We start from the raw sequence: 26,148 nt of genomic DNA on the forward strand, positions 1-26,148 counted from the left end.
GGGTGTATGTGTTGTCCTCATCATATCATCATCATCAACATCATTTGTGAGAGTGACTAGATTGGATTGTGAAAAGAATATGGACTATGTAAAAACTAAAAATTGGGACTTTGTACGGGCGCTGATGATCGCGCAGTTGAGCGCTCCTCCCCTCCCCCCCCCCCCTCCCTCCCCTCCACAAAAAAGAACTTTGCTCGGTAACGCAGAGGGTGGAGGGCGGGTGGAGGTTGGGAGGTGGGGGTGATGGGACCAAATTTTTTATTCTGTGTACTTATGTAACCCCCCCTGCAGCTTGAAGATAGTGGCCAGATATTAAATTACAAATGAAGAATTTCACCGCAACGTACACTACCTGTTGATACAATTCATCGTTGATATTTGGCTTGCATATGGCTGATACTCATTTGCTAAAATGAATGAGAAGCTACTGTGTACGTTTTGGAAGGACAAAAATCATTAGCAAATGAAATATAACATGAAGCGCCCATCTCTTACTGTAAGCAGAACCGGAGACATTGACCAAAACGAGTTGCACTGAACACATGTAAAAACCAAACGAGCCGAGCGGGAACTTTATCTCTGCTAGCGGACATTCATTCCTATCAAGCAATGAGATCGAATAAAGGTCACAAGTTCTATTATTGTTTGGACAACGGTCAAATTCTTCATAATGGGTTCAATGTACTACCACACACAGACACACACACACACACACACACACACTTTTAGGGAATTCACAAGTTTTTCTATAGCTATAGAGACAGGTTAGAAGATAAATTACCGCCGATGTCATTTAGTTACAAATGGAAGCTGTCATGGGCGTATTACGTTGCTTAATACTGAAAAAATTATCTTTAGTGTCTGATTTATACGGTATCAGTACACTTCACGGCTGATGTACTCGAATCCAAAATTCAAAGGAGCGTTGTATTTTCCCCTGGTTGACGGAACATTTAAATCTACATTTAAATGATTACTCTGCAATTCACGTTTAAGTGGTTGGCAGGGGTTTCATCGAACCACCTTTAAGTTATTTCTTTACTGTTCCACTCTTGAACAGCGCGCAGGGAAACGAACACTTAAATCTTTCTGTGCGAGCTCTTATTTCTCTTATTTTATTATGATGATGTAGGTGAGCGCCAATTGATTATTCTCACATTCTGAGGAGAAAGTTGGTGATTGAAATTTCATGAGAGTATCCTGCCACAACGAAAAATGCCTTTGTTTCTGTGATTGCCACCCCCTATTCACGTATCATATCCGTGGAGTCCCGCGGAACCAAAATGAAAAAAAATAAAATCATAGTGAAGGAAAGAATATGTAACGATATATAAACATGTTTGTTTATTATTTTACAAGGAAGATATCGAAACAACGAAATCTCAACAAGAGGGCAGCTAGACAGCTGGAAGATGATTCTAGTTGTGACTGAAACTGTAAATGTTAGACTTTGAAGTTACCTAACTTTCCCTATCTCACATGAGATTGTTACAGAAATAACTAGTCGTCTGAGATTCTATTCACCGAAAATCCGGGCTGGGAACAGATAGTATTTTTCCCGAAGGAATGAAATGGAGAAGTAACTTAAATAATTTTACGATATTTCAGGTCACAACAGACAGTCAGGAAAGCGCAAAATATTTGATCAATTGAACTTCCGCTACTAATGGAACATTTTTATGGAATGAAAATCCGTTTCAGTTTCCAGTAGTTTCTTGATTTATTCCACGATCGGTTTCGAAGCATAAAGCTTTATCTTCAGGTGATATCAAATAATTATGGGAACATGCATGTGTGGCGGGCGAGCTAGTCAGTCATGGGGGGCGGGGGGGGGGGGGGGGCATAGTGATCATGTCTACACAACCACGTCAAACAAACGGAATGAAGCGTAGGGCCAGCAACCATAGCTCCCGCCTAGACAGCACGACTTGGAAGTAACTAGTGAATCAATGCCAAGCCGAATAACTTCTTGCATAAGGGTCATAGGTGGAGCAACGCGTTATTGACTTGCTCAAAATGCGAAGGACTTTCTCTAACGATTTCCGCCTCATTCGGATAATTCCTTCGTGGTGCGTAATTTTTTTTTTCTTGGACTGTATATTGAAGTACTTATGCTTTTACTGTTTTAGACTTCACTTTTTGATGGAACAGTATACTTTCTGGTTTAGTTGGACTGTATTCTAGTGACATAAAGGAGATGAATGTCGGATTAAAATGGCTAGTAAGGAGTGGGTTCAAATGCACAATACACATATTAATTTATTACACCATTCTAATTAGTACAACACAAGATGAAGGCCTTTAATAACAAGATGGATAAAATAGAGTTGAAAATAACATATTGATTAAAATCAATCTCATTATTTAGGGAAGGGAAAGTCTTCCAGAAGGGCTTGTGAAAATTACAGAAGCAGTTATACACTACAAGAAGTTAGTTCAGTCTTAAACCCTGGCTGTGTTTCATTAACATCACGCCGCCCCATGTGGCTGAGCGGTTCTAGGCGCTTCAGTCTGGAACCGCGCGCGGCTGCTACGGTCGCAGGTTCGAATCCTGCCTCGGGCATGCATGTGTGTGATGTCCTTAGGTTAGTTAGGTTCAAATGGCTCTGAGCACTATGGGACTTAACATCTGAGGTCATCAGTCCCCTAGAACTTAGAACTACTTAAAACTAACTAACCTAATGACATCACACACATCCATGCCCGAGGGAAGATTCGAACCTGCGACCGTAGCAGTCGCACCGTTCCGGACCGCGGCCGGCCGGCCGGTTACTTAGGTTTAAGTAGTTCTAGGTCTAGGGGACTGATGAACTCAGATATTAAGTCCCATAGTGCTTAGCGCCATTGGAACCATTTGAACCATCAACACCACAAATAAAGTACGATGGCCACAGTATTGCCACAAAAGAACATAAAAACTTGAATTTCACTTTACAAGGCCCAGTCACATTAATTTATCCATCTGCGAATTGCGTGAATAATTGCCTTTTACAGCAAGGACGTGCAGAAAGAGCCAATGAGATTCTGGAAGGTACCGACATGGACGTGGAGCCATGCCACTTGCGCTAGGTTCATCGGTTGAGGATCCATGGCAGGCAAAACGCGATCGAGGTGATCCCACACATTCTCGGATGCATTTAAATGCGGGGTTTGGTGGCCAGGGGAGTGAGGTATGCTCAATGTGCTGCGCTTCGAAATACATACTTATACTGCGAGCAGTGCAACTGTCCTGCTGCTAGATATCATTGTGCCCAGCAAAAAGAAACTCCATGCAGGGATCGACCTCGTCCCCAAGAACTGATGCATATTTGTGTTGTGCCTTCCAGAATGATGAGATCGCCCATGGGATGCCTTGAAAATATTCTCCAGACCATAACGCTCCCTCCTCTATCTCGGCCCTTCCGACACTTATTGCAGGGCCGTATATGCCAACGGCCATCTCTCCGATGGTGCACGGAAAGAGATTTACCTGAAAAGACCGCCTGTCGTCACTCAGTAGACTTCCATTTGCGTTATTGACGTGCAAATTCTAGTCTTCGTCGCCGCTGGCCAGCAGTCAGTATGGATGTATTAACCAGGTGCCTATTGCGTAGGTCCAGATGCAGCAACGTTCGCTGAAATGTCGTCGAGGAGACACAGTTGGCAGCCACTTGGTTCATCTGGGCGGTCGGTTGCTCAACAGTTGCACGTCTGTTCGCCCGGACACATCCCGACATCCGTCATTCATCCCTGTTCTTTATGGCCTGAGGTGCACCACAGATGCCTTGGTGCCGGTTTTGGATAGCGCCATTTTGCCATTCACGGTATACCTTTAGTCAGCAAATCAGCTTGTTTTCAGCAAGACAATTATCGTTCATGTATTCGTCATGGTCATATGGGCACCACAATGTGCAATGCCACAAGGCACACAACACCATCACCTCCTGAAAACATAGCTGGTAATTTGGATATCAGGAGTCATATTTCTGATTTGTTAATGCCGATGGCTGTTACATGACGTCAGGATCTATGTGAAATTATCTTTCAACGATATACTGCAAGACCGCAGTTACCTGTGCTGTCCTGATATGCCTAAAAGAAGACGATTTCGACGGTTGCTCTAGCCAGCTCGTTCTCCAGATCTCACATCCACTGAAAGTGTGATGGAGTTTCAAAGCGGGCTACTACCATGTTATTGGTGGGAAATTTGCTGCAAGAATCGTGATATTATTTGGTTTAACAAGGCACGACGTGAATGATGGTATGACCGACTACAGAAATGGAGCTACGTAAACAATAACACTATGTGATCAAAAATAATCGGACACCTGGCTGAAAACGACTTAAAAGTCCATGACGCCCTCCATCGGCAATGCTGGAATTCAATATGGAGTTGGCCGACACTTAGCCTTGATGATAGCTTCCACTCTCGCACGCTTACGGTCAATCAGATGCTGGAAGGTTTCTTGGGGAATGGCAGCCCATTCTTCACAGAGTGCTACACTGGTTAGAGGTATCGATGTCGGTCGGTGAGGCCTGGCGCTAAGTCGGCGTTCCAAAACATCCCAAATGTGTTCTATAGGATTCAGGTCAGGGCTCTGTCTAGGTCGGTCCATTACATGGATGTTATTCTCGTGTAACCACTTCGCCACAGGCCGTGCATTATGAACAGGTGCTCGATCGTGCTGAAAGATGCAATCACCATCCCCGAATTGCTCTTCAACAGTGGGAAGCAAGAAGGTGCTTAAAATACCAATGCAGGCCTGTGCTGTGATAGCCCCACGCAAAACAACAAGAGGTGCAAGCCCCCTCCATGAAAAACACCACCGCACCATAACACCACCGCCTCCGTATTTTACTGTTGGCATTACGCACCCTGGCATTCGTCATACCCACACCCTGCCATCGGATCGCCACATTGTGTATCGTGATTCGTCACTCCACACAACTTTTTCCCACTGTTCAATCGCCCATTGTTTACGCTCCTTACACCAAGCGAGGCGTCGTTTGGCGTTTACTGGCGTGATGTGTATCTTATGAGCAGCCGCTTTACCATGAAATCCAAGTTTTCTCACCTCCTGCCTAACTGCCACAGTACTTGTAGTGGATCCTGATGTAGTTTGAAATTCCTGTGTGATGGTCTGGATAGATGTCTGCCCATTACACGTTACGACCCTCTTCAACTGTCGGCAGTATCTGTCAGTCAACAGACGAGGTCGGCCTGTACGCTTTTGTGCTGTACGTGACCCTTCACGTTTCCATTTCACTATCACATCGGAAACAGTGGACCTAGGGATGTTTAGAAGTGTGTAAATCTCGCGTACAGAAGTACGACACAAATGACAGCCAACCACCTGACCGCGTTCGAAGTCCGTGAGTTCCGCGGAACCCCCATTCTGCTCTCTCACGATATCTAATGATTACTGAGATCGTTGATATGGAGTACCTGGCAGCAGCACAACGCACCTAATTTGAAAAACGTATTTTTTGTGGGGTATCCGGATACTTTTGATCACATAGTGTAAATATCTGGAGAAACGATGTTAAACGTCAGAAGGGAGTCCCTCGAGGACTCGAATTACTATACAGGGTGTTAGGTGTATACGTACAGATATCTTCATTGGTGAGTGTGGGCAGTATACTGAACAACATTACATCAGTACTTAGCTCATTTACAGGACTAATAAGTATAGCTATTATGAATAGTATATTTTTAGGTTGGTTAGTACCTCCCCAAGTACATGTGGCAAGAACACCCCATTAATTCTTACTTTTCCGTGGACGGCAGGTCGGGTTTCCAACTATGGACACATGGACGCAAAATGGTTAGTCTAAACTGAAAGGCGTAGTACACTTGGTATTTCAGTTAAGACCGTGCAGAAACCATCAGGTAGTAAATTATCTGATGTGTTTGCGGGAAGACTATTAGACGATAAGGAAAAGCAACTAAAAAGCTGAAGTGGGTACATATTAAGGTACCAACGATCATAATACCTGCACTTATACCCCTAACACCCTGTATGTTAACCATTTTCTTCAGCGTTGGGCTCTCCAGTTCTGGAAAGGAAGAAGTCGGAAGACTTTGAGCCGTTTATATTTTTTGTTCGTTCACGTCCAACTAACGATAAAACAACAAATTAGCACTAGTAGCCATTCTTGAACGTAGAATTTTATTATTTCGCTGTGTTAAGTTCGAGGTATTTGTGCTGCAGTAAGGGATGAAAGAACCAGAGGTTGTACAGAGTTTCAGAGAGAGCATAAGGGAACAATTGACAGGAATGGGGGACAGAAATACAGTAGAAGAAGAATGGGTAGCTTTGAGGGATGAAGTAGTGAAGGCAGCAGAGGATCAAGTAGGTAAAAAGACGAGGGCTAGTAGAAATCCTTAGGTAACAGAATAAATATTGAATTTAATTGATGAAAGGAGAAAATATAAAAATGCAGTAAATGAAGCAGGCAAAAAGGAATACAAACGTCTCAAAAATGAGATCGACAGGAAGTGCAAAATGACTAAGCAAGGATGGCTAGAGGACAAATGTAAGGATGTAGAGGCTTATCTCACTAGGGGTAAGATAGATACCGCCTACAGGAAAATTAAAGAGACCTTTGGAGATAAGAGATCCACATGTATGAACATCAAGAGCTCAGATGGAAACCCAGTTCTAAGCAAAGAAGGGAAAGCAGAAAGATGGAAGGAGTATATAAAGGGTCTATACAAGGGCGATGTACTTGAGGACAATATTATGGAAATGGAAGAGGATGTAGATGAAGATGAAATGGGAGATAAGATACTGCGTGAAGAATTTGACAGAGCACTGAAAGACCTGAGTCGGAACAAGGCCCCCGGAGTAGACAACATTCCATTGGAACTACTGACGGCCTTGGGAGAGCCAGTCCTGTCAAAACTCTACCATCTGGTGAGCAAGATGTATGAAACAGGCGAAATACCCTCAGACTTCAAGAAGAATATAATAATTCCAATCCCAAAGAAAGCAGGTGTTGACAGATGTGAAAATTATCGAACAATCAGTTTAATAAGCCACAGCTGCAAAATACTAACACGAATTCTTTGCAGACGAGTGGAAAAACTAGTAGAAGCCGACCTCGGGGAAGATCAGTTTGGATTCCGTAGAAACACTGGAACACGTGAGGCAATACTGACCTTACGACTTATCTTAGAAGAAAGGTTAAGGAAAGGCAAACCTACGTTTCTAGCATTTGTAGACTTAGAGAAAGCTTTTGACAATGTCGACTGGAATACTCTCTTTCAAATTCTAAAGGTGGCAGGGGAAAATTCAGGGAGCGAAAGGCTATTTACAAATTTGTACAGAAACCAGATGGCAGTTATAAGAGTCGAGGGACATGAAAGGGAAGCAGTGGTTGGTAAAGGAGTAAGACAGGGTTGTAGCCTCTCCCCGATGTTATTCAAACTGTATATTGAGCAAGCAGTAAAGGAAACAAAAGAAAATTTCGGAGTAGGTATTAAAATCCATGGAGAAGAAATAAAAACTTTGAGGTTCGCCGATGACATTGTAATTCTGTCACAGACAGCAAAGGACTTGGAAGAGCAGTTGAATGGAATGGACAGTGTCTTAAAAGGAGTATATAAGATGAACATCAACAAAAGCAAAACGGGGATAATGGAATGTGGTCGAGTTAAGTCGGGTGATGCTGAGGGAATTAGATTAGGAGATGAGACACTTGGAGTGGTAAAGGAGTTTTGCTATTTGGGGAGCAAAATAACTGATGATGGTCGAAGTAGAGAGGATATAAAATGTAGACTGGCAATGGCAAGGAAAGCGTTTCTGAAGAAGAGAAATTTGTTAACATCGAGTATAGATTTAAGTGTCAGGAAGTCATTTCTGAAAGTATTTGTATGGAGTGTAGCCATGTATGGAAGTGAAACATGGACGATAAATAGTTTGGACAAGAAGAGAATAGAAGCTTTCGAAATGTGGTGCTACAGAAGAATGCTGAAGATTAGATGGGTAGATCACATAACTAATGAGGAAGTATTGAATAGGATTGGGGAGAAGAGAAGTTTGTGGCACAACTTGACCAGAAGAAGGGATCGGTTGGTAGGACATGTTCTGAGGCATCAAGGGATCACCAATTTAGTATTGGAGGGCAGCGTGGAGGGTAAAAATCGTAGAGGGAGACCAAGAGATGAATACACTAAGCAGATTCAGAAGGATGTAGGTTGCAATAGGTACTGGGAGATGAAGAAGCTTGCGCAGGATAGAGTAGCATGGAGAGCTGCATCAAACCAGTCTCAGGACTGAAGACCACAACAACAACAAGGGATGAAATAGTTTCTGTTTCATCGCAGGTGCTACAATCTCTCGGAAAAGAAAGCTTGTTACCCACGCAGATGATAGACATTTGGTAAGCAGAAGAAGTGACAGTTACTGCGGCTGCACTAAGTCATGAATAAAAGTCTACTTATAGAACAAAGTAGCTCCGGTGTACTACTCCCACAAAGTAAGTTGGAATTTTTGCGTACAAGCGAGACTTGCACAATGACTTTCACACAACCCACGGGAAGAAATACAGAGGGATTATGCCCATATATCGCAGTGGCCACTTGGTTGGTCCGTCACGTCCTATTCATCGCTGTGGAAATATTCTGTCCAGGAAGCCACGAACTCCAGTGCAGTTGTGCACCATCCTACTGGAAGAGAAATTTGGCTGAAGGGGAAGAAGCTGATGAACAATAAATTGTTCAAGTAGCTCCATACACACGGTTGCTGTTACTTTTTGATCGATGAAGAAAAATGGTCCAACGACGATGTTATTCATCATTGCACACCACGCATTCACCTTTCCGCTATCTCTGACAGGTTCCGGAAACTGTGGAGGTTTCCCGAATCCCATTTGCGATCGTTGTGTCAGTTGACCATCCCACATGTGTGAAAGCTTGTTTAGCCAGAGAAGGCGACATGGTTGGGGTTTTGCGCAAGCCTGTCCAACATTTCTATGGCATATTTGTGGAGAAGCTGTAAGTCGCTCCTCTTCTATGTTTGCACAGTCTTAACTTTGTAAGTGTGCAAGCGAAGTTGTTTGTGCAGTACCTTGTGAACTGTTCAGCAAGGGATGTGTAGCTCTCGTGATGCTCGGCTAACTGATTTTGATGGGCTTCTATGGAAGGTCTCTCTTGTCTCCTATACCATTTCATTACGTGTGCATTTTGTGCCAGAACCTGACTGAATGTTTACACTCTCAGTGATTAGTAACTTTTCATGCAGGGGTTGGACAAAAATATGGAAACAACGCGAAAAATACGTGCTTGAACATAAATGCAGATGGTAGTCAAGTTTGCAGTTAGGACTGTTGTATTTGACCACGAACGTCATCTGTGCGATGTCAGTCCTCAATACGCTGTAAGTGTCAGTCGTGGCCGGAAAAGTGTTCTGTGTAGTTCTGAGTTCATTGTGTGGGATCTAAGTGAATTCGAAGGTGGCAGAGTTTTTATGCTCGTATGGTGGGTAATTGCGTAACTAAGGTATCCGAAGCCTTTGGTGTTTCAAGAGGCACCATACAGAAGATATTTACGGCATATAGGGAAGGCGGAAAACATAATCTGCTAAGTCACAACGAGGACGAAAGTGTATGTTAAGTGATCGCGACAGACCGTTTTTGAAGAAGATTGTGACGAAAAGTAGGAGGACGACAACTGCAAAAGTCACGGAAGAACTTAATCTCGCATCTGCGAACCCTTTCAGCACCAAAACAACACGAACGGAACTTCAGGGGAATTTCAGAGTGAACTGAAATTCCAAAACCGCTCATCAGTGACACAAGTTCCAGTGAACGGAAAACGGTTCGCCAAAGCCATAAAACCTGCATTGTGGGGCAATGGAAGAGATTATTTGGTCAGATGAGTCTTATTGCACACTGTTTACAACTTTTGACTGAGTTTACGTCGCGAGGTTGAAACGTGACGGGGCTTCAGTCACGATTCGGACAGTCATATCATGGTATTCCATGGACTCTATGGTTATTCTGCAAGGTTGCATTGCTGTCAAGGAGTGTGTGATCATTTTGGCTGATCAGGTCCATCCCACGGTACAATGCTTGCTCCCCTTTGGTGATGCTGTGTTCCAAGATTACAGGACCCCTGTCCACAGAGCTTGCCTCATCCAGGACTGGTTTTTTGAGCGTGAGAATGAATTGTTTCATCTCCCCTGACTACCGGAGTCATCGGAGCCTTTGTGGTGTTAGATTCCCTTGAATACCGTATAGATCGCATACATATCCATCCCAAGACCAGTGGAAGCTGTTTTGAATGCCAACGGTACTACGCATAGTAACGTGTTGTGATTTTTGTGTTTTCATATTTTTGTTCATCCCCATATACCAAGCCTTAATCGTCTTTACATCTGGTAACCCCCTTTGAAATTTACCTGGGAAATTTCTTTGGACAGCAATGGATGATTTCGTTTCGGCATACTACACCACGCAATAGCCTCTATCTTGAGATATAGTCACTTCTGATAGTTATTTTGCGCCTAAAAAAAAATTAATTTACTTTACATACCCCAAACCACAATTATATATCTTTCACAGCTTCTCTCTCTCTCTCTCTCTCTCTCTCTCTCTCTCTCTCTCTCTCTCTCTCTTTCTACCGGCATCTGGAAATCTGGGAGGTCTCATTTGAACACACTGTACTGCGTGTACAATAGCTGGAGTGGTGTTGTCGACATTGTGTTAGCTTACGAAGTGTATAGCGGATACAGACTGAGATACACAAGTACAGGACATGACGAAATTTTAAACCTCCGTGCCACGACCACTGATAAGAAATGAGCTGAGTAGCAAAAATGCAGAAGTAGTGGTCCGAGAATATTGCAGCGACCGTAAAGTGCGCAGCGCGACGCGACGACCCGGGGCTCGCGAGACCTGGTGGACCCTGCGTGGTCTTCACGCTCGCGTCCCGGCCGAGAGAGCTGCAGCACGCGTTCCCTTGACCCGGGACACGGCGCCTGATAATCCCCAGTCAGCCTGCTGCGGTCGCACTATATACAGCCGTGTCACGATCCGCCAGCGCCAGTCCGTCTGCCCCAGGCTTGCACCACGCGCAGACATGTTGGAGAAGCTCGGAGCAGTCTTTCAGTAAGTTGTCTTCGATACATGTTTATAAATTTCCGCGCCCTGATAAAATTCTTCTGTGTATCTGACTGCATCATTGTGTAGGACATTCCAATCATTACACATCTTCATCGTGATGAACACCTTGCAATAGTGATCGAAAAGTTTTCATTCTTTTGTTCCACATTGCAGTATCCCACAAAGAAGAATTTGATCCAGAACTGTCTATTGTAATATGCGTAACGACACACTCTAGAACATTATATGTGTGCACCTCACTAGAAACTCATCGTCTTTCACCTTGATAACCAAGATTGTCCGCATAAAAGTACTGAGCGGGGTAGCGCAGTGCGTTGCGTAAAGGACTCGCATTCGCGAGGACGACAGTTTAAACCCCCGTCCGGCCATCCTGTTTTAGGATTTCCGTGATTTCCCTAAATCGCTTAAGGGAAATGCCAGGATGGTTCCTTCGAATGGGCACGGCCGTTTCCCTTCTCCATCGTTCCCTAAACCGAGCTTGTGCTCCGTCTCTAATGATCTCTTTGTCGACGAGACGTTGAACTTCTCCTTCGCATAAAATTGGAACAAATCAGGATGAGCGATAAATAGGGAAGTCTTGACTATGGTTAATCTTAAGATTTATTTATTTATTTATTCATTTTGCCTCCAGGAACTGTTCGACATTTAAGCAGCTAATAAGTACGTGTATCAGTTGACATAATACCTCTCTATCAAGCACGTGAGTCGACAGAGATAGTATGAAATTAATGAAAACTTCCGTTTAACAAAGGGCCTTCTGACCTGATAAAAGTGCATATATGATGTCAGGAGGAAAGGTACATCCTTTGAGGGGTGATTGTATTAGTGTTTCTGACCAAAGGCTTCATTTGTGCAGATGCCCTATTCCGAATGCTTCCGAGATATTATTGAATCATTGTCATTGGTTACAACGTACCACAGTGGTCTAGAGGAAGTGGAGACCAACAGTTTCACACAGAAAACTTGTGGCCTATCACGTCGGGAAGCTACCTCAAATTGGCCTACAAGAACTACCTACGCTACAGAGCGAGTGCGTCGCGCGAGATTTTCAGTATTCTCGCGCTCTCTTCGGGCAGACTATTAGTCCTAGAGAAAAAATGAATAGGACCTTTTTGTAGGAAATTTAATGTAGTTTAATTTTGTACTGGGATACGTTTCCGCTGTACAGTGCGATTTTCGAGACATTAAAGGAAAACGTATAAAAATGATATTTAATGTGTTCAGTCTCGGAAATCATTCGAAATAGGACATACGCCCATATGAAGTTTTTTGTTCAGAATCACTGATACTGTCACCCCTCAAGGTATGTACCTTTCCTCCTGACTCACCCTGCATATGATTTCATTTATAGTTGTTATTCTCTGAGCAACTGTACTATGGCAGATATATCAGAATAAAATTCAGTCGTCAGTTGCACAGTTATTTTTATTTTGTTTTACCGGTTTAGGTACATTTATCTGTCATCTTCAGAAGTCTACAAAATTTGAGATAATATAAACCATAAGAACTTGGCCATAGATTTATGTGAAGTATAAAAAGTGTGTAACAAAAACTTACTTATTATTGATGTCAATATCTTCTTCGCGGAAGTACAATGGCATAACATGGCAAAATCGTACGTATACACTTCTTATACATTACATAAATGTGTGGGCAGGCTATTATGATCCATATTATTCCAAATTTTGTGGGCCTCTGAAGATGACAGATTAATCTGTCGAAACTGTAAAGCAAAATAAAATTAACTGTGCAGCTGAAGACTGTATTTCATTCTGAAATGTAAAAGTAAATTTGATTATATAATACGAAAACTGAAGATGAACGATAAGCATTGTGGTATACATAGCTCAAGAATCAACGACATTAATCTTTCCGTTTAGTTTAGCAGGAGATACTGTTATTTTATAATGATCTCCTTCGCGTAGGATACTATCTTAGAGAAGTCGTATTTACTGGTGTTGCTTTCTGATTTTGTCTGGTGGAGATGGGATTGCCGTATTTCAGTTTGTGAACACCACACAAGAAAGAAGCATTACACGTAAGTCGAGGCGCTACTATTACACATTCTTCTGAGCTGTAACTTTACGTTTGAATAAATAGCTGGGCTTTCAATATAAATACCTCCTTCCGCGTACTTTATCTGCATTAATCAAATCCTACATATTCTACAGTTGTAGAGAAATTTGCTGATGAATCTCCTGCATTTGCCTGAAGACGTCGCAGTTCTCCAGAAGCAAGGAAAATATAATTTGATGGAACTATCCCAAACATTGCCGTGCGGAGCGGAGAGTCCGCCGCACCCCCCCCCCCCCCACCCCCTCCCCGACGGAGGTTCGAATGCTCCCTCAGGCGTGGGTGGGTGTGTTGTTCTTAGCGTAAGTTAGTTTATGTAGTGTGTAAGTCTAGGGACCGATGACCTCAGCAGTTTGGTCCCTTAGAAGTTCACACACATTTGAAGATTTTTTTGTGTCCCAAACATTAATCAGTAATAGTAATGGAATTACTTGGTTCTATGGTTAACCAAGATTTGTAGTCAAGCTACATACATTGTTGCAGTGCCTAGTAATATAATTTTTAGTGGTGCATTTTAACTACAAGGAAATCTTAGTGGTTGGAAAAATTATCAGAAATTTATGAGTACTGGAATGCATCACACGTAAGAAAAAATACCTAAGAAAAAGGTAACTTTCACACGATGTGTCACTGCCAAGTAACGTAGCTCTATGAAACCTGGACCCTACATAGAAAGATCGGCTACAGTATATTACAAAAGGGAACTGAAAGAAAGACGCAATGAGACGAACAAAATATCTGACACTTTTATTCAAAGAAAGTAATTAAACTGAAGGCACCCCAATTTATAATGTTTCCCTGGACATTACAAAACACAGAATATGGTTCTTAACAGGGCGTGTGTTCACCACGGACAGCAATCCATGTTGCGCAGCGTGCTCCAATGCTGGCCAAAAGGCTTGTAAGGAGTTCTTGGGGTAGGCCGTTCCATACCTCCACCAGCGCAACTGACAACTGGTCTATAGTCGTTTATGCATTGGACGTGCTGCAGTACATCTCTGCAACGCATCCGCAAGTGCTCGATGCGATTTAAGCCGGAGGAATGGACAGACTACTCTATTCGACTAATATCCTCTCGTTCCAAGAGCTGTGTCATCTGCGTTCGGTGCAATCGCACGTTGTCAACCATAAAAATTAAGTCAGGGCCGAATACATCCCTGAAGAAACGCACATGGGGAAGGAGAATAGCATCGAAACAACTGACTGGTGAATGAACCCTGTACAAAGATTTGGAGGCCAGTACTCCCATGTAACATTGTGTCTCCCCATACCATAACACATGTACAACCAAAACGATCATTTTAGGCAATGTCCCTTGGGACATTATATGTTTCCACCTCCCTCTGTATGAGGGCACGTCCAGAATTACTACTCACACTGCAACTGCTCTCATCCGTGAAGAGTACGGGACCCCACTTCTCATTGGTCCACCTCCAGCTCTTGGCACCATCGCAAACAGTGCCGCCGATGTTCTTGTGTCAGCGGAACGTACTGATTGCCGGGCTACGAGACCATCCCAATGCAGTCCCCGTGCCACTGTGGAGCGTGAGATTGTGTGCCTTGCAGTCCTGTTAGATGCGGTTGCAGTTGCACCTGCTATTTGACGCGGTTACCTTTTTCCCTGTTGCAAAATTTAGCGGTCGGCTGTTGCTGTACCTGACCGTGGTCTACCATCTGCTCTCCTTCGGACAGCACTGCATGTAATTCATAACGCTCCCTATGTACGTAAAACAAAGCTGTGAGCAATACTGAACTGCTGGGCTACATTCGTCACACTAAGTCCTCCTTCCAGTTTTCCAATGATTTTCACCCATATGAAGTCATCCAATTGTTGTCTCTGGGCCATGTTCCAATGAAGAACACCACCATAGCACATCATAACTACTAGCTAATTGACAAACTGCCCAATTGCTTCTGTCTCGGGTTTTTGTGCCGACGTTCATCTGATGATTTTACTGACTGTCAGAGCTTCACCCTCCGATACCGGTGGTGAACTGGAGCCGAGTTCGCGGGCGCAGACTATATGTACCTGGCGCGCCAACGTCCGATGGCTTCTCCGCGGTCATTTCCGGTGCGGTTCTCCTCTTGCTACCTGCGACGGTCGTTCGCTGCAGTACGGGAAGCCAGGATCCGTTTATCTTAAGGCTTTCCTCTTTCTTGTTAAAGTTGTTCGCGTGTTTTTGTATTTCTACAGCTTCTCTGAACAAGCGGATGTGATAGTGCTTCCATACAACAAGAACTTCCGTGTCGGCGAATTTTATTAAGTGGTCGGTCTCACTCAATGCGTGCTCTGCCACGGCCGATTTCTCCACCTGTCCCAACCTGCAATGTCGCTTATGTTCTTTGATCCTGGTGTTGATTGGTCATCCAGTCATTCCGACATAAACTTTTCCGCATGTGCATGGCATACGGTATTTCCCAGGGGGAAAAGTTTATGTCGGAATGACTGGACGACCAATCAACACCAGGATCAAAGAACATAAGCGACATTGCAGGTTGGGACAGGTGGAGAAGTCGGCCGTGGCAGAGCACACACTGAGTGAGACCGACCACTTAATAAAATTCGCCGACACGGAAGTTCTGGCTGTAGGGAAGCACTATCACATCCGCTTGTTCAGAGAAGTTGTAGAAATACAAAAACACGCGAATAGCTTCAACAAGAGAGAGGCAAGCCTTAAGGTAAACGGATCCTGGCTTCCCGTACTGCAGCGAACAACCGTTGCAGGTAGCAAGAGGAGAACCGCACCGGAAATGACGGTGGAGAAGCCCTCGGACGTTGGCGCGCCAGGTACATATAGTCTGCGTCCGCGAGCTCGGCTCCAGTTCACCACCGGCAATGGAGGGTGAAGCTTTGACAATGCCAGCCACTAGGGCTGGCGAAATGTCAGTAAAATCATCAGATGAACATCAGCCGAAGAACCCGAGACAGAAGCCACTAGGCAGTTTGTCAACAAGTGTCCAAGAAAGCCTAAACAATTTTGTACTCGCTGGTTGACACACACTGTTTTTTCCCGTTGCTTCAACTGCCTCCTGCTACTGGCGCTATAGTCTCGCTGACCTCAGGCCATCTGGACGCTCAGCTTTCTTTGCACGACTGGGTGACATCTGTTAACATGTTCCCGCATTATTATTATGTTACTTTATCTAGCTCTAACTTAAGTTTTGCAGAGCAGTGTATAACAAAATTAACCATAAAGATTTTCTTGTTCGTCACTGAGTCCTGATCAAAAGAAGGTTAATGGTGCTCTTTAGGGCGTTCAACCAAACTGTTGGTTCCGTTTTTATGCATAGTATTTCGACGACTGACCCACTAGTCTTCTTCAGGTGTTCTGAGCTCTGTTATTGTGGTTTAAGTCCAGATGACGAGTATGTATAACAACGCTGCCCTGCGAGGGCCCAAAAAGTCCACTTGGCCCGTCGTTGAATACTGCACATAATCCATAACTCGGTCGAAGATCTGAAAGCGTACCACTACTCAGTCACGCAGAGAAAACCTGAGAGATCACGACAAATGGTTGCATACCTCTACAAGGAACTTTTTGTTTTAAGTCATTAAAAATGACGTATGTTGTCAAAACAAATTCTCTATAGTAACATAGCTGTTTAAAACAACGTCCTAATCAGTAGTATATCCTTAGAGACCCACGTTAATTAGGTCACAGCGACTACGAGCGACAGCCACAGCAGAAGTCAGATGATCAGCTGGTCGTTTGGCAGATGTCAACAGGGTTCACGCACTGGCCGCCCGGAGCGCTGTGTAACCCCTTCTCCTTGCTGCGGCGCGGAGTTCCGTGACTTTAATATTGTCGGTGTGTTTTGCTTTTCTTATTTATTCGTTCGCTTGGTTATTCAGCAAAAAGACTTGATTGGATACTCTTTTTTTTATATGCGAGTACATCGACGTTTCTGGTTATCACGTTGAATGTGAACGCATGCTATTTAACGAAATAGGGTGTTACTCCAAGATACACATTCGTTCGCATCAAATTCTCGCTGTGACTAGAACACAATATCGAGTTCGCAAGTCCAGCAACTCGCAGATTTGCGACAAGTTAATACCATTGTTCAGTGTAGCTACTGGCGAGACATTAAACTGAAATTTAAAAAAAAAAAGCGTATAGTTCTGACCAAACAAACACTAAAACGAGAAATTAACGATTCTGGAAACAGCTTATTGTGTTATGGTACAGCACAGGCATATCTTTTTGGCGGTCATAGCGACGTGTAAAGAAGAGAGATTAGGGCTTACATTTCTTTCGACAGCGACGATAATGACATCCACAAACAGGGAACATCAAAAAATTCTATTTGTTCACTTAACCCTGAAAAAGGCGTTTAACGTCTGTGACTGAAATTACTCGTACGCTATAAACACATTTTCATAATTTGTGGCACAAGCGCCCGCTGTTTGCGCACATTATGCTGTTTTCTTTAATACCCACGGACCACTGGAAAACGAAGACATGAACAGCATTTCTGTGTAGTTGTTGCACAGAATAGCAGTGACGACAGACACACCGCCATTATCAAAGAATGTGTATCACTTTCAGATCCAAGCCAAAGATAATTACGGTACATAGTTACCACTGACAGTTATCATTCGGAGTTTTTCGTGGGACAGCAGCAGTCCATTCAGAGTTTTTTGCGTAACAGCAGCAGCCAAATATTTTAAAAGTTTCTTATAAGCTTCGTATACAGCTTTTACATGGAGGGAGACAAATACAAGATGATGTACGTATTACCGAACCCTCATTTTTTTGCGGTACATTACGATTTTTTTTATTATTTTCGATAATTGTGAAAGATACGTCGGTAATTTTGGCAACTAATGTTAAATTAGACATACATCAGGTGAAACGTAGATGTTCTTCTCCTTTTTCTGAAAATAATTCGTAGGTTTGTCCTATTTTGCGAAGGTAGAAAGTAAGTAATTCTATAACCCATGAATAATTTGCATAGTTTCTTTCTAAATAATGTGGAAGAATCACTCTACAGGTTACGTATCCAGGATTTCTGTGTATGTGTGGCTACAAGCTGCCCATTCGCAGAGTATTAAATATAACAATCGTTTTCATTAATAGCAAAATTAACACTTTACTCTTTGGACACTGCTCATGGTCTGACATACATGTTACAATTAAGCAACAAAAATAACCTTTTAGTTATTTCATGCCACAATGGATACTAGTGAAATTAATAAACTTTTTTAAATAATGATATTTATTACCCCTTTTACCATTTTGTACAGTGTAACTTTGTCTGAATTTTATATATAAACAATGAAAATTTTATGTTCTAAGTCATATCTCATCACTAAAAATAGGTCTCTCTCTCTCTCTCTCTCTCTCTCTCTCTCTCTCTCTCTCTCTCACACACACACACACACACACACACACACACACACACACACACACGCACACACATATTTACAATTATTGTTGATTTTCGCCAAGATTATCTCAATAATTTTCTGGGTGCCCAACTGCGGTTTGATCGTCTTTATCTTTTTGTTGTTCTTAACCTGCAGCATCTTCACTCATCTTTACTGTTTCAGTCCCCTACTAAGTTTGTGTCATCAGTTTTTCCTTAGCAGTCTCTTCCTATTGTTCGCGGTATAGGCTGTAATGTTGAGGAAAATTGTCCCTTGCTCTCTTCCACATTTCAGCGACCACCCAAATACAAACTTCCTGCCTCATTCTTATGTCTTTCTCTTCTTTTTTCACTTCATGTTTTCATTATATCTAGTGCTGAGATATAATTTGAATAGTTGAGCCGATATTTAGCCTGTTTCGGTAGTAGTTATGCCTGGTTTGCGATATATACTCTGTAGCACAGATACTATCGTTCTTCATGATCACTGGTTAAGTAACGCAGGGGATATTGTACTAACCGTGTCTAGGTATTTTTCTTGGTTACGGGAAAGTAGTTTTCATCTAAAGGTAGCACTGAATTGGTTTATAATAATCAATTGCCCTGGCTCATTCGAATAATATTGATAACTATTGCTATACGGCATTGTAGATAAAACCAAACGCTATTTGATAATCGCTGAAAACTTGTAATTAATCGTTTGGTAATTAACTAAATCCAAGACATTTCTTTGTAGGTATGTTCGTTCATATTAGGTAAATTTATTTTGGGCTTCCAGCAGAAAACTGCTAGCATCAGTTATTTACGTACTACAAAGCAGAACTCCCTCCTCTGTTACACCACGGTGACAAATGTCATGGGAAATCTTCTAATATCGTGTCGGACCTGAACCTGCCCGGCGTAGTGCAGCAAATCGACGTGCTGTGGACTTAGCAAGTCGTTGGAAGTCCCTTTTAGAAATGCTGAGCCATGCACACGCCTTTATAGTCGTTCATAACTGCCAAAGTGTTGCCGGTGCAGGATTTTGTGCACGAACTGTACTCTCGATAATGTACCACAAATGATCGATGGGATAAATTTCTGGCGATCTGTGTAGGCAAATCATTCGCTCAAATTGTCAGAATGTTATTCAAATCAGTCGCGATCAATTGTGGCCCAGTGACATCACACATTTTCACCCATTAAAATTCCATCGCTGTTTCGGAACATGAAGAGCATGATTGGCTGTAAATATAGTCTCCGGGTAGCCGGACATAACCATTTCTAGTTAATGATCGGTTCAGTAGCATCAGAGGACCAGTCTATTCCATGTAAACATAGCCCACACCATTATGGTGCCAGGATCAGCTTGGACAGTGTCTTGTTGACAACTTGGGTCAGTGGCTTCATGGAGTCTGCATCACACTCGAACCCTACCATCAGCTCACCAACTGAAGTTGGGACTTATCTGACCGGGCCACGGTTTTCCAGTTGTCTAGGGACCTACCGATATGGTCATGAGCCCAGGAGAGGCGGTGCAGTCGATGCCGTGCTGTTAGCAAAGGCACTCGCGTCAACCGTCTGCTGCCGTAACCCACTAACGCCAAATTTCGCCGCACTGTCCTTACGGATACGTTCTTGCTACGTCACACATTGACTTCTGCGGTTATTTCACGCAGTGTTGCTTGTCTGTTAGCACTGACAACTTTACGCAAACGCAGCTGCTGTTAGTTAATATGTGCATCGACCACTGCGTTGTCCGTGTGAGAGTTAATGCCTGAATTTTTGTATTCTCACCACACTTTTGACAGTGCGCGTCTCGGAATATTGAATGCCATAATGATATCCGAAATGGCATATCCCATGCATCTAACTCCAACTGGTCTGTTAATTCCCGTCGCGCGGCCATAATCACGTCGGAAACTTTTTCACACGAATCACCCGAGTACAAATAACATCTCCGCCAGTGTACTGCCCTTTTACGCGATACTACCACCAGCTGTATATGTGCATATTGCTATCCCATGACTTTTGTGTCCTGAGTGTAGAGCACAAGTTCATTTCAGTATCCCGCTGCATTGCAGTTCCTTTGCTTACATATAACACCATGTCTCTACCGAATATCATTTTAAGAGCGTCTTTAAAACCGTAAAATTTAGTAGGCGATCATTACAGTTTTATAAAACTCTATCAATGAATGCACCATAAAGATCACCAGCCCCTGTGTTAGTCGGATCACGGAACCAGACACTGTGCTATAGGAATGAAGTGTAGAAGTCTCTAGGTGTTGACGTATCTAGCTCTACATCTACAACCATTCCCTGCAAAACCAATGCAAAGTGAATGACAAAGAGTACTTACCGTTGTACCAACTATTAGGACTTCGTCTGCGTATGGGGCGCAAGAAGGATAACTGTCTAAACGGCTCTGTGTCCACTATAATCCGTCTAATCTTGCGATACATAGGAGGAGTGTAGACTTCTAGGTTCATCACGTGATGCTGGTCCTTGAAACATTGTGAGTAGCGCTTTGCGGGATAGTTGGTGTCTATCTTCAAGCTTATGCCAGCTCAGATTTTCCAATATCCCACGACTCTGTGCCATGGGCCAAACAGACCTGTGACAATACGTAATGTCCTTCGTTGTATACGTCGGTGTCCCCTCATTGTCCTATTTTGTACGGGTCGCACACGTCTCAGCAATATAATGAGTCTCACGAGTGTTTTGAAAGCAATCTGCTTCGTATACTGATTGCATTTTCCCAGTATCCTACCAGTGAATCGAAGTCTTCTTCTGCTTTAGCTACTGCTGAGTCTACATGATCATTCCATTTCATATTTCTACAGTTTGTTACTCCCCGATATTTGTATGAAATGGTGGATTCCATTTCTAACTCACTCATATGAAGTCGTAAACTCTAAGTTTTTCTTCGTTCTGAGAAGTGCAAATGTTATATTTCTGGATATTTAAAACAAGTCGCCAATCTTTTCAGCATTTTGAAATCTTATCAAGATCTGCATGGATGATTACGCAGCTTTTTTAAGTAGTACTTCATTTCAGATAACTGTAGCACATGTAAAAATTCTGACATTACTATCACTATTGTCTCTAAGGTCGTTTATAAACAATATGCACACCCTAAATTGTATCGGCCGATGACTTTCCATCCAATATAACTTTTTGCGTCCTCGTTACCAAGAAGTCCTCTATCTAGTCACAAATTTTGGTTGGTTACAAATATAATCGCATTCCCTCAACAAGCATTCGGGTGGCAGAAGGTTCAAATGGTTCAAATGGCTCTGAGCACTATGGGACTTAACATCTGTGGTCATCAGTCCCCTAGAACTTAGAACTACTTAAACCTAACTAACCTAAGGACATCACACACATCCATGCCCGAGGCAGGATTCGAACCTGCGACCGTAGCAATCGCGCGGTTCCGGACTGAGCGCCTAGAACCGCTAGACCACCGCGGCCGGCCGTGGCAGATGGTCAACGCTTTTAGGAAAACTAGAAATATTGCATCTACGTGACTTCCTTGATCTATCGCTTTCAGGATGTCGTGCGAGAGGAGCGTGTGTTGGGTTTCGCGTAGCTGGTATATCTGTAATCCATGCTGTATGGAATGGAATATATTCAAACTACTTCCTTATGTTTGAGGTCAGAACATTTTAAGATTCTGCAACAGATGGACGTTAAAGGTATAGGATGGTAGCTTTGTGGACCCATTTTGAAAGTCCCACCCCCCTCTTATAGACCGGTGTGATCTGCACTTTGTTACAACTACCGGGAAAAGATTTTTCATTAGTGGGATATACGATACTAAAAGAGGGGTTAACTCAGGCGCAAATTCTTTGCAGAGTCCGACAGGGATTCCATAGGGCCCCGGATTTTTGTTCAATTGTATCAATTTGAGCTGTTTATCAACGCCGTTGGTACTCATCTTTGCGAGAATTGGACTCGGGCAGTACATCTAGACTTTGAGAAGGAATAGTTGTATCAGGTTCCCATTTTCAGCAAGACGATAAAATTTCTTTCTCTGTTGGGATATTTCAAGAAAAATAACAGTTTCAGTCCGATTATTTCAGATTTAATTCAAATTTTTGTGCACCCAATGAGCCGGATAAGATCAGGAAAACTACCAGTTTTTAGAGGCATACGACTATTGTGAAGAAATTTACAGACTAACTAAGTTTGGAAATTGTGTGGAATTTACATAATCGAGAAGCTGCTCACAAGTCAGTAGGGCTTTACACTGATGTGAAACACGACAGGTTTCTAAGAATTTTCACACACAAGGTGATTGACCTTACCTTTGATCTTGAATATCTGAAAACACCCTCATTCAGTTTTTTTAAATGCACCGTATTGTTCGAATATGTCAGTACAAATAGGATAAATATCAAGATGGCATACCAAAGGCATCGTGTCAAAAAAATTGTTTTGTCATCGTCAGTGCGCTATCAAAATGCGGAAGGTCGCACAAAAATGTGGAACACAATATATTGAAAAGTGCAATTCATAAGTAGTCTTGTACAAAAATATGATTTATATCATTCTAGTCGTATTACGAACCATTTACGGTGCATCTTCAATGAAAAGGGAACGAAAAGTGTTTACAACTTATCTGAAAAGTCTCCAATTAAATTGCTAACGTTCACTAGGTCTGATGCAGGGAGAGTGTAGGGCTATGTCTTTGCTGTTGGTGTCACTTGATCTAGTCTTGTGAGACATTTTCTTACAACACAAGGGTATGGTTTGACAGGAAGGACAAGTGATGGAGATGCAAGAATCTGGCCTGTACTTCATGAATTTCTTCAAAAGTTTGTAAGACATGCAATCCACCAATGACTGCCGTACAGAGAGGCAAGATATTCGTGTATGCCTGTTAACAGTATTTTATTCACCACAGCGGCCATTGTCTCTTCTGCTCACTAAAGAATTGGAATATGTCTATGTGTTTACTACACCTTTGTTAATTCGTATTATCAATGAATCTTATGGGTACCTGGAGTCGTCCTTGTATTCTTTGAAACGTTGCTTTATCTTGGAAATGTCTTCACAAGTTTTGGGAGCCGATGTATAGCGGAAGACACATAAGGGAATATGTTATTTGTACCACTGAAACAACTGTCGAGCTGTCAAAATATGATTTTCAGACAGTCGCTTGAGGCTGGCCAGTCGCCGCAATCCCATCCCAAGGACCTTTACCATGCGCAAAAAATGTCATTCTGCTGTAACATCAAAATCTTCCTGACAGTAGGACCCCGATCCATGATATTTTTTCTGTTCTTGTATTGGGCAGCACATACATCCGAAAAGTAATGAATGTGCTTTGGAGTTCGAAAGTGGCATTTTAAGAAACTCATGAAATTGTTCTAAAAAAATACATACACACTGAATCATGATGAGAACAGACATTTCCACAAATAACGCATGGTGTATTTCATTATTTTTCGTGTCTCTGTAGTCAGCTACAAATGGCTGAATTATGGCTGTGAATTATTCCAGTGGAATACCTGTACTTTATCTTAAATGATGGAGGAGTAATTCTCTGCAAAATCACAAACAGTAAGAGGTTCATTTACTTCTTTAGTAATTTTAAAGCGCTGTGACACCTGCTTGATAAATAAGTGTGTTAGGAGCTATTGTAAACTTGATGCAAACACGTCGTCGAAAACAGCTGCTGATTCTGTTATAGTCTCTAGAACTACCCTGTCTGTAGTTAAGCAACACATATAGTCTATGTAATGTCATCAGTACTATTCGTACCAAACATTCAAATAGATAATCAGCCAGTCTTGTCACACCTGAACATTAGAGGCATGCAACGAAGAAATATACTGAAAGTGCGAGATTGCATGTAACAAATGTTACACAGTGTTTCTATGACGGTAGTGTGTGTTCTTCGCACTTTGTTAGTTCCTTCAGTTTACATCCTTCAACCATAACTTAAATTCTGATGTGCAACACACACTCAGTCAACATCAGCCACACTGGCATTGGTAACAACACTTTGCTTTTGCTGCAATTCACAAAATTCTGAGACTCCAATAATACATCTGGATATATATCTTCGAAATATGCATCCAGTTCCTTAAAACTGTGCAGCACTAACTGCTTCTGCTTATGTACTTTTCTTTCATAGTCTCATAGTGTTTTCTTCCTGGCGTGACACGGCTCTCATTATGATCACAGTAGAAATCATTTATACGCTGGACTGTTTTCTCATGCCGCGCGGGATTAGCCGAGCGGTCAAGGCGCTGCAGTCATGGACTGTGCGGCTGGTCCCGGCGGAGGTTCGAATACTCCCTCGAGCATGCGTGTGTGTGTTTGTCCTTAGAATAGTTTAGGTTAAGCAATGTGTAAGCTTAGGGACTGATGACCTTAGCAGTTAAGTCCCATAAGATTTCACATACATTTGAAGCCGGCCGGTGTAGCCGAGTGGTTCTAGCCGCTTCAGTCTGGAACCGCGCGTCCGCTACGGTCGCAGGTTCGAATACTGCCTCGGGCATGGATGTGTGTGATGTCTTTAGATTAGTTAGGTTTAAGTAGTTATAAGTTCTAGGGGACTGATGACCCCAGATGTTAAGTCCCATAGTGCTCAGAACCATTTGAACCAATTTGTTTTCTCATACAGTGTCTTTGCTGGCTTTGGATTTGGCTCTCTGCTACTGCGAGCTATTTTGCTGTCTGTACCATGCACTCTAAAGTTTCCTTGCACTCCAGCTCTTTGAAATTACACTCAAAATATATACTTCGTCGTGGATACTGTCTGAATTGTGAAACTTCTCTTTTGGAGTGGGCTATGATTACTCTTTCTCCATTTTTTTCACGTTCTTCTTTTTGCTCTTTTGCCACTTAAGTACACTCTAACACTGAGATAACCTTCTTCAAATTTTGCTTGGTAAACTTTTTCTCACGCTAAAGCATCTTTTTCATCACAGGAGATTGCCCTAAATTGTGAAGGCTAGTATTTAAAGACTCCAGTGCCGGATCAGATGCTATTTCATCTTCACTTACATCTTATGTGGAAGCACAGCTGAGCAACACCTGTAGAGGTAGACAGGATTTGTCATATTGGACTTCAACATTTGCTGCAAATTTTTCTACCACTACTGAACATTCCGCACATTTATCAGTGCTCCTGCATGACCTTCTTCTTACAAGGGCTGTAGCAATACAATTTTAATTTGAGATCAATTTTTTTTTCAAACTACTACTAAAGAGTAGTATACAGCACACGTACACTGCAATTGGAGTCAACGAGGCACACCCACGAAACTAGCTAATGACAACTAGCATAAATAAAAGGATCTCATACTGGCTCTCCACAGCAACAAATTTTCACTAGTTGGTCAGAATAATAGTGTGACTACTACTGGCTACTGTTCGAAAACAGAATACATAGCTGCTTACCGCATTTTGTAGGTGTAGTGATGTAGACGAAATAAATGTTTGGGAATGATGCCTTTGGTGCGCTAACTTGATATGTACCATCTTTATAGTAACATAACCGGTCAAAAGAATATACTTTTTTCAAAAAAAATTGAAGGCGGGTGTTTCGAAATTCTCAAGGTCAAAGATCAATGTCAATGACATAGATTTGAAAATACGTAGA

General features: G+C 42.5%; 1 protein-coding gene across 2 annotated transcripts in view; it reads left to right on the forward strand.

Annotated features, from left to right (window-relative positions):
* The window catches only part of LOC124595401 (NADP-dependent malic enzyme-like), a 389,313-nt gene that overhangs the window by 233,925 nt on the left and 129,240 nt on the right, over nt 1–26,148 (forward strand). The window contains exon 1 of one of the 2 annotated variants that reach the window (XM_047134130.1): nt 10,962–11,091. The exons of the other annotated variant lie outside the window; for it this stretch is intronic. Coding sequence (XP_046990086.1) covers nt 11,063–11,091 — 29 coding nt within the window. The 5' untranslated portion in view covers nt 10,962–11,062. Of the gene's footprint in view, nt 1–10,961; nt 11,092–26,148 lie in introns of those variants that run through there. 2 annotated transcript variants of the gene reach the window in all.

The sequence above is a fragment of the Schistocerca americana genome, chromosome 2 (assembly GCF_021461395.2).
Source record: "Schistocerca americana isolate TAMUIC-IGC-003095 chromosome 2, iqSchAmer2.1, whole genome shotgun sequence".
Classification (NCBI taxonomy): Eukaryota; Metazoa; Arthropoda; class Insecta; order Orthoptera; family Acrididae; genus Schistocerca; species Schistocerca americana.